Here is an 8866-nt window from a genome sequence, read left to right as displayed (position 1 = left end):
GACCAGGATGGTCTCGATCTCTTGACCTCATGATCCACCCGCCTCGGCCTCCCAAAGTGCTGGGATTACAGGCTTGAGCCACCACGCCCGGCTAGATTTCTTTTTTTTTATTCTTTTGAGACAGAGCCTCCCTGTTTCCCAGGCTCGAGTGCAATGGCGCAATCTTGGCTCACTGCAACCTCTGCCTCCAGGTTCAACCTGCTTCAGCTTCCCAAGTAGCTGGGATTACAAGCGCCTGCCACCATGCCTGGCTAATTTTTTATATTTTTAGTAGAGACAGGGTTTCACTACATTGGCCAGGCTGGTCTCAAACTTCTGACCTCAGGCAATCTGCCTGCCTTGGCCTCCCAAAGTGCTAGAATTACAGGTGTGAGCTACCTCGCCCAGTCTTAGATAGGTTTCAGTACACAAATACTTACCATTGTGTTGTGGTTGCCTACAGTAGAGAGTACAAAAATGTGCTGTACAGGTTTGTAGCCTAGGTACAACAAGCTCTACACAGCTTCTACCTAGGTGTATAGTAGCCCGTACCATCTAGGTTTGTGTAAGTACATGCTGTGTTTGTACAATGATGAAATACCCTAAGGACACATTTCTCAGAACATACCCATCATTAGGCAATGCATGACTGTAAGTATATGTGTGTACATGTATGTGTGCACATGTATATAAAGAGATTTATTTGAAGGAATTGGCTCATGGAGTTCTGGAGATGGATAAAGCCCAAGATCTGCAGGTGAGTTGGCAAACTGAAAACCCAGGAGAACTGATGGTGTAGTTCCTGTCTGAAGGCCAACAAGCTGAGACCCAGGAAGAGCTGATGTTTCCGTTCAAATCTAAAGGCAGGAAAAAGCCAGTGTCCCAGTTTAAAGGCAGTCAAACAAGAAGAATTCTCTCTAACTTGGAAAGGAGCCAGCCTTTATATTCTGTTCAGGCCTTGAAATGATTGGATGAGGTCTATTGACAGTAGAGAGGGCAATTTGCCTTACTCAGTCTACCAATTTAAATGTTAACCTCATCCTAAAACACTTATAGAAACACCCAGAATAATGTTTGACCAAATACCTGGATACCCTGTAGCCTAGTCAAATTGATACATAAGGTTAACAATCACATGTATATATAATTATGTTTTAATATCTTTAAAATTGGGATGCACGTATAAACAATGCACCTTAGATACAGTGAAATCTGATGGTGGGGGTCATGAAGGGGATGAGATTGACTCTCTGAATGAAGTGTTCGTATGGTGATGCCCCTGCAAAATTTCCCTTAGGTTTTTGAGGTCTTATAATTCAATAACCCCTAGAAGTTAGAGGGAAAAAAGTAGAAGGACTGGCTGATGATTGGTTTTGAGATTCTAGCAGATTTTAATCAGCAGTATTGAATAAGCATCTGATGTATATAACTCAGGAGCATTGCATGACTGCCTTCTACAGACCAGTCAGAAGATGGCTTCCTGATGCAAGCAGGGCGGATTAAGCTTTGAAGGGGTTGGCAGTAAGAAAGGGAGGCAAGAACAGGTGAGGGAAAGACGAGAGGGGATTAGCATAAACTACAGCTAAATTGGATTGTGTGGAAATTGAAATCTGGTGAGGATGTCAGCATCCTAGTGGAAATAGAGTGATCTCATAGAACACTTGGGTTTGTAGAATTTCTGAGTTTTAAGTATTGGAAGGTATCAAGACCATCTATACCAGCACTGGCACTATAAATATATTGCAAGCCACAAATGTAAGCCATACATGTAATTTAAATTTTCTAGTAGCCACATTTAAAAAGAATAAAAAGAAACAGGTGAAAATAATTGTAATATATTTTATTTAACACAGTATATCTAAAATACCACCATTTTTTCTGGATGCGGTGGTTCATGCCTGTAATCCCAGAACTTTGAGAGGCCAAGGTGGGCAGATCATTTGAGGTCAGGAGTTTGAGACCAGCCTGGTCAACATGGTGAAAGCCTGTCTCTACTAAAAATACAAAAATTAGCTGGGCATGGTGGCAGATTCCTGTAATTCCAGCTGCTCAGAAGACTAAGGCAAGAGAATCACTTCAACCTGGGAGGTGGTGGTTGCAGTGAGCTGAGATTGCGACACTGAACTCCAGCCTGGGAGACATAACAAGATTCTGTCTCAAAAAAAAATACTACCATTTCAACATGTAGTCACATGCATTATTTATTTTTATTTTTTATTTTTTGAGACAGAGTCTCACTCTGTTGCCCAGGCTGGAGTGCAGTGGCACGATCTCAGCTCACAGCAACCTCCACCTCCCATGTTCAAGTGATTCTCCTGCCTCACCTTCCAAGTAGCTGGGACTACAGGCGCATGCTACCACATCCAGCTAATTTTTTGTTAGTAGAGATGGGGTTTCGTCGTGTTGGCTAGGCTCTTCTTGAACTCCTAACCTCAGGTGATCCACCTGCCTCAGCTTCCCAAAGTGCTGGGATTACAGGCGCAAGCCACCGTGCCCGGCCTCCATTCTTTGTTTTATACTGAGTCTTCAAAATCCAGTATGAATGAAGAAACTTAAAAAGCCCAACACAAATAGTTACAGAATGCCCTGGGCTCCTCATTTTAGGAGTCCTTTCTCTATATTCTGCTACAAAAATTCTACTTATGACAAAGACCTTGAGAAATGATTTTGTCAAAGGTGGAAGAATCAAATGCAGTGACCTCAAGCAGGACAGGAAGTGTCTGAAAGAGCTAACAATGAACTGAGAGGAAAGATGGGTCGACTGATGCCTAATTAAAGGATCTAATGGACCATGAGCCAGGCTTTGCCCAGGAGGGTGCAAGGTAGAAGGAGAAAGAGAGAAAGTTGGCATCTGGAGGAGAAAAATGTGTGAAGCGGATCAGGCTGAGGACTCAGTGGTGTTTGTCTCTCCTACCCATTTCCATCTTCTGTTCAACCACACAGGCAGCCGAACTCTCCATCAAGTTTCTGCCTCCCCAACGTAATATTGAAGTTGTTCTGGCTGTAGGACCCCAGCTGATTGGAATTGGAAAGCACAATGCAGTAAGTGGGATGTGGGATGGAACAGAAATAGATTCCACAGAGATGGGTACAAAGGTGACATCTACACCCAGGGAAGTGTATGAGGTGGGCCTCCTGGTGGGCATGGCTTGCAGTCCTGGGAAAACAGATGAGGGAGCTCACAGAGGGAAGACTGAGAGTGACGAGAAAGTCTCCATGCTGACTTCTCATTGTGCAGGCTGCAGAGCTCTATCTGAATCTGGACCTGGTCAAGGAAGCAATCGATGCTTTCATCGAGGGTGAGGAGTGGAACAAGGCTAAGCGTGTAGCTAAGGAGTTAGATCCCAGGTAAGCTCGCAACCCCTTCTTACTGGGAAATTCTGTTTTACTTCCTTTTGTAAAGACTGGGAGAAAGTCTCATGGGGAGGGTTTGGTATTCTGGAACATGAAGATGGAGCTCTCTGTACATCTTCACAGGTATGAAGACTATGTGGACCAATGTTATAAAGAGTTCCTCAAGAACCAGGGCAAAGTGGACTCGGTGAGACTTGCAGAGTTAGCAGGAGGCAGAATGCAGGGAGAGACCCACAAGAGTCTCTCCCTCTTCTTTCCCTCATGTCATCTCTTTTCCCTTGTAACTCTGTCTTCCATTGACCCAGCTTGTGGGTGTGGATGTGGTAGCTGCTTTGGACCTGTATGTGGAGCAGGGCCAGTGGGACAAGTGCATTGAAACAGCTACCAAACAGGTACTGCTCTCTTCCCATTCCCAGCTTTTCTTTACATTTTCCCTTGATTCCCCACCTGCCTCAAAGCTGCATCTCTCTTACCTCCACAAAAACCCAAAGCCCAAAGATAATCTAATGGGCATCAGAGAAGCTTAGTCTGAAACTGGGGTCAGAGGTTTGCATACACCCTTTGTCTCCTCAACAAATCCATGGCCTCAAGTCACCATTCTACCCTCACTGCTTGGTCTTGCTGATTCCAACCTCACCCATGCTTTTCCTCCACCCCTGTACAGAACTACAAGATTCTGCACAAGTATGTGGCTTTGTATGCAACTCACTTGATCCGAGAGGGTAGTTCTGCCCAGGCATTGGCCCTGTATGTACAGCACGGAGCCCCTGCTAACCCACAGGTACCTGCCTTCTTGGGTTGAATGTTTCCACAAGGAAACTGTTTCTCCTCTCCTCTCAGGAACTATCTTCTCAGAGGATTCTATCCTTAGAGAACGTCATGCCCAGGGCCCCCCATGCATCTTCAGAAATGTACAGCCTCTCTGGAGGCTGTGTATTTGCTAAGAACATGGGGAGAAGTTTGCAGAAACTTCCAACTTCTGTTTAAAGAAACACCCATGGAGCTCCTCATGCTGTTAGCAAATACACAGCCACCTGTCTTTCAGAGATGAATCCTACACACACCTCTAGGGCCTTTATTGACTTCCTCCAGAGAATGAACACTGCTCCCTCATCTGAGAGTCACAGCCCATTAATGTTGTAACTCTGTACTTATATTTGTACAGTTGCCCACTCACACAGCACCAGCTAAGAAAGTTATTTTCTTCCTCTTTTCTCTTTATCAAAAATAAAAAGCACTTACAAATAATTCACTTCATTAAAAATAATCAGCACTTAATAATCTACCACTGTCTCCCAGCTCTTGAACACACACATACCCGCTTCTACACACAAAGCCTGTCCCTTTTGCCCCACTTCCACTGACCTTCTCTTCTAGCTATGCCCTTCTCAGGTGCCCTTCTCCCCTCTACCTCTAGAACTTCAATATCTACAAAAGGATCTTCACTGACATGGTGAGCTCTCCTGGGACCAACTGCGCTGAGGCCTATCATAGCTGGGCTGATCTTCGAGATGTCCTTTTCAACCTGGTGAGGAAGTTGGGTTGACAAGAGTAAAAGGGCTGCTCTGCCTGTCCCTGTCTTCATCTCTTCTTTCATGCATTTACCTTTATTCTCAGATGTATTTTACCTTCCTCTGCCAGGTGGCCATCGGAGACCACTCTATGGCCCTGGCACTCCTCTGACCCCTGAGCCAGGCTGTGCTGTCTCCCTCTTCTAGTGTGAAAACTTGGTGAAGTCCAGTGAGGCAAACTCTCCAGCCCATGAGGAGTTCAAGACGATGCTGCTGATCGCTCATTACTATGCCACACGCTCTGCAGCCCAGAGTGTCAAACAGCTGGTGAGATGTAGAGGGGACAGAGGAGCACTAAGTCAGAAGGGCTCATCTGCAAATGTATGAAACTGAATTGTCTCACATTCTGGATTCTTCAACTTGGGCTCTTGAATCTGCCCCCTCTCTTTCAGCTTCTCTTCTGTCTAAACAAATCTTTAGCCCTTGCTGAGGTTTTCTTCTTCTCACCTTCTTAGGGCTCTGTGCCCACACAGCTCCAGCTTCATTATGTTTAAACATCCAAATTCCATGATTTCTGTATTCACTTCTTGTAATGTACACATATTTTGGGCTTATTTGTGACTGTTTACTATATATTTATTTCATGTACTTGGATAATAGAATTCTAGAAGTGGAAAGAACCTTAGAAAGAATCTAGGTGGCTAGGCACAGTGGCTCACACCTGTAATCCCAGCCCTTTGGAAGGGGAGCCTGAGGTAGGTGGGCCACTTGAGGTCAGGAGTTTGAGACCAGCCTGGCCAACATGGCAAAATCCCATACTAAAAATATAAAAATTAGCTGGGCGTGATAGTGCACGCTTGTAGTCCTAGCTACTTGGGAGGCTGAGGCACGAGAATTGCTTGAATCTGGGAGGCAGAAGTTGCAATGAGCTGAAATGGCATCACTGCATTCCAGCCTGGGCAATAGAGTAAGACTCTATTTAAAAAAATAAAAAATAAAAAAAATTGAAACTAGGCCCAGGTCTCTTATTCAGAAAAAAAAAGAAAAAAAAAAAAAACCGAAGACCCAGAACAGCTTGGAGAGAACGGTATAATATTGCTTGTTGTTTTTAATTCTGTGGCTGCTTTACAGGATCATTAGTCTGTAGCTCAGTCACTTTAGTGCCATATTCATAATGCTTTGACTTTAATCCCAGGAGACTGTGGCTGCCAGGCTTTCTATTTCACTCTTGCGTCACACCCAGCTACTACCCGTAGACAAAGCCTTCTATGAAGCAGGCATTGCTGCCAAGGTGAGCTGGGACAAGGAAGGGTGGGGCAGATGGGAGGAAGTCAAAGGTTGGAAAACAGAGAATATCCCTTCTGCTCAGGTAGCAGAAAGCTCAGTGTAGGGCTGAAGTTGTGGAGGATATAATCCTCCTATGTCTTCCTGGATTTTTCTCCTGCATCCCAGAGTAGTAACATCCAGGCCCAGCTTGCTCACTCCCATTTGCAACTTTTCTCTGCTGCAGGCAGTTGGCTGGGAGAACATGGCATTCATCTTCCTCAATCGCTTTTTGGACCTGACCGACGTGAGTAGGGAAACTGTGCCCTGAGGGTGGGGTGTTTTGCCAGTCACAGGCTGTGCCTAGCTCATGGTTGCCCACTCTACTGCAGGCAATCGAGGAAGGGACTCTGGATGGCCTTGACCACTCTGATTTTCAAGATACAGACATTCCTTTTGAGGTGCCACTCCCAGCCAAGCAGCATGTACCGGTAAGGGCACAGGGCTGGAAAATGAGAAGACCTCACCAGTGTGAGTGCCTTGAGGAGGGAGAACATCTTTGTGCTGCCATCTTTGGAAGGACCTCAGCCCTCACTATTCTTTCTGTGAAAGTAGAAGCAGAGTAGAACAGAGAGAAAAGGCTGTGACTGGGTTGGTGCGGTGGCTCACGCCTGTAATCCCAACACTTTGGGAGGCCAAGGTGGGCAGATCACAAGGTCAGGAGATCAAGACCATCCTGGCTAACACAGGGTTTCACCTAAAAAACACAAAATGGGGTCTCAACTAAAAACACAAAAAATTAGCCAGATGTGGTGGCACATGCCTGTAGTCGCAACTACTCAGGAGGCTGAGGCAGGAGAATCGCTTGAACCTGAGAGGCAGAAGTTGCAGTGAGCCGAGATTGTACGACTGCACTCTAGCCTGGCAACGGAGTGAGACTCCGTCTCAAAAAAAAAAAAAAAAAAAAGAAAAGGCTGTGACTGCATCCCCCAATCCAAGCCAGTCCAAGGAGGATCATTTGTAGCTGAAAGCTGGTATGTGGTATACAGGACAAGGGCTTAGCAAACTCCCCTCCATACTCCTCCACCCCAGTTTGCCCTCCCCTGCCCTGTGTGAAGCTGCCACTGCCTCTTGTCCTTTCCAGGAGGCTGAGAGAGAAGAGGTTCGAGACTGGGTGCTTACAGTCTCCATGGACCAGCGGCTGGAACAGGTTCTGCCTCGGGATGAGCGTGGCGCCTACGAGGCCTCCCTGGTGGCAGCAAGCACTGGGGTTCGAGCCCTGCCCTGCCTCATTACAGGTATAGAACTCTACAGCACCCCAGATCCTGTGGGGGGGGTGGGGGAGTGGAAAGCAACAGGATCAATAAACTTAATTTAAAATTTTACTAGGATTCAGTAAAGGGTACAAAAGACAGGACCATGCTGCTTTGTACCCCCAGGCTGCTCCTCATTTTTCCTTCCTCAATCTCTCTCAAACCTCAGTTCATCATTTTTTCTTCCTCCACAGGATACCCCATTCTGAGGAACAAAATTGAATTTAAGCGGCCAGGGAAAGCTGCTAACAAGGACAACTGGAATAAATTCCTTATGGCCATCAAGGTTAGAGAGGGGGACTTGAAGAATGAAGGCAGATAGGGCAGCACTTAAAAAAAAAAAAAAAAACAAGGCCAGGTGTGATGGCTCACGCCTATAATCCCAGCACTTTGGGAGGCCAAGGAGGATGGATCACCTGAGGTCAGGAGTCTGAGACCAGCCTGGCCAACATGGTTAAAACCTGTTTCTACTAAAAAAACAAAAATTAGCCAGGTGTGGTGGTGTGCGCCTGTAATCCCAGCTACTCAGGACGCTGAGGCAGGAGAATCACTTAAACCCAGGAGGAAGAGGTTGCAGTGAGCCGAGATCACGCCACTGCACTCCAGCCTCAGTAACAAAGCGAGACTCCGTCTCAAAACAAACAAAACACACACACACACACTCTCTCTCTCTCTCTCTCTCTCTAGAAAGGTGGGTGGGATTGCAGGAAGGCAAGTGCAGACCCTGAAGCGTGTGATGGAGCTGATTTTCTCTGTATTTCCAGCATTAACAAGTTCCTCTCATCATCTTCCATTTGCTCACAGACTTCCCACAGCCCAGTGTGCCAGGATGTGCTGAAATTCATCAGTCAGTGGTGTGGAGGGCTCCCCAGCACCAGCTTTTCCTTTCAGTAGCCGGTAAAGCTGAGGAAGAATTAGGGCCTCTCCCTCATTAAAGTTTTATAAGAAAGTAAGACCACTGTATTCTTTGATCAAAGTCACCCCCAACACCACACAGTGCCTTTTCCCCAAAATGAATCATAATCAAGTAGAAGAAAAGTTATTTTATTACAATTTTTTATCTCATCCCGTGGTCAGGGCCCCTTGCTTAGTGCGGAAAAATCCCTTAGGGATTGAGTCTTGGAACAGCACCTGCTGGACAGAGTGGAGAACCAACCTGGGTCAGAGGGGAAAGCAGCATGGCAAGACCTAGACCCAGTTCTAAGAGCACTTCCCTGCCCCCAGTCTTACCCAGGCCACCACCTTCAAGACCCATTACCTGTCCTAAACCCAGCTTCTCTGTGATCCTCGGATCTCTTGATTTTGATCCAGCAGCTGCTCATTTTCCTGCCTTTTACATTTAGGAGGTTCAAGCTCTGTCATTTCCTCTAGCTGCAAAAGAAGGTGGAGTTAGACACCCTGGCCCTGAATGATAGGTCACCAGCTTTTTTTTTTTTTTTTTTTTTT

The 8866-nt window shown here is 46.1% G+C and overlaps 2 protein-coding genes across 4 annotated transcripts in view; one reads left to right on the top strand and one right to left on the bottom strand.

Moving 5' to 3' along the window:
- The window catches only part of IFT172 (intraflagellar transport 172), a 44776-nt gene extending 36405 nt beyond the window's left edge, over positions 1 to 8371 (top strand). The window contains 13 exon segments of the mRNA XM_037744650.1: positions 2923 to 3021; positions 3218 to 3327; positions 3457 to 3520; positions 3639 to 3725; positions 3998 to 4114; positions 4751 to 4861; positions 5052 to 5171; positions 6040 to 6135; positions 6355 to 6414; positions 6500 to 6598; positions 7252 to 7405; positions 7615 to 7706; positions 8225 to 8371. Of these exon segments, the coding sequence (XP_037600578.1) occupies positions 2923 to 3021; positions 3218 to 3327; positions 3457 to 3520; positions 3639 to 3725; positions 3998 to 4114; positions 4751 to 4861; positions 5052 to 5171; positions 6040 to 6135; positions 6355 to 6414; positions 6500 to 6598; positions 7252 to 7405; positions 7615 to 7706; positions 8225 to 8314 (1299 nt within the window). The 3' untranslated portion in view covers positions 8315 to 8371.
- A 77-nt stretch (positions 8372 to 8448) lies between these two features.
- Positions 8449 to 8866, bottom strand: part of KRTCAP3 (keratinocyte associated protein 3) — a 2384-nt gene continuing 1966 nt past the window's right edge. For 2 of the 3 annotated variants that reach the window (XM_017545623.1, XM_017545625.1), the window contains exons 6-7: positions 8679 to 8791; positions 8449 to 8554 (exon numbers count right to left, since the gene is read on the bottom strand). In XM_017545623.1, the coding sequence (XP_017401112.1) occupies positions 8684 to 8791 (108 nt within the window). In that variant the 3' untranslated portion in view covers positions 8449 to 8554; positions 8679 to 8683. The remainder of the gene's footprint in view (positions 8555 to 8678; positions 8792 to 8866) is intronic. The other variant, XM_017545624.1, reaches the window with a different exon arrangement.

This window comes from Cebus imitator, unplaced genomic scaffold (genome assembly GCF_001604975.1).
Source record: "Cebus imitator isolate Cc_AM_T3 unplaced genomic scaffold, Cebus_imitator-1.0 Scaffold180, whole genome shotgun sequence".
NCBI classification, from domain to species: domain Eukaryota; kingdom Metazoa; phylum Chordata; class Mammalia; order Primates; family Cebidae; genus Cebus; species Cebus imitator.
The sequence above is the reverse complement of the archived record's forward strand: the minus strand, read 5'-3'. Positions and strand labels throughout refer to the sequence as shown.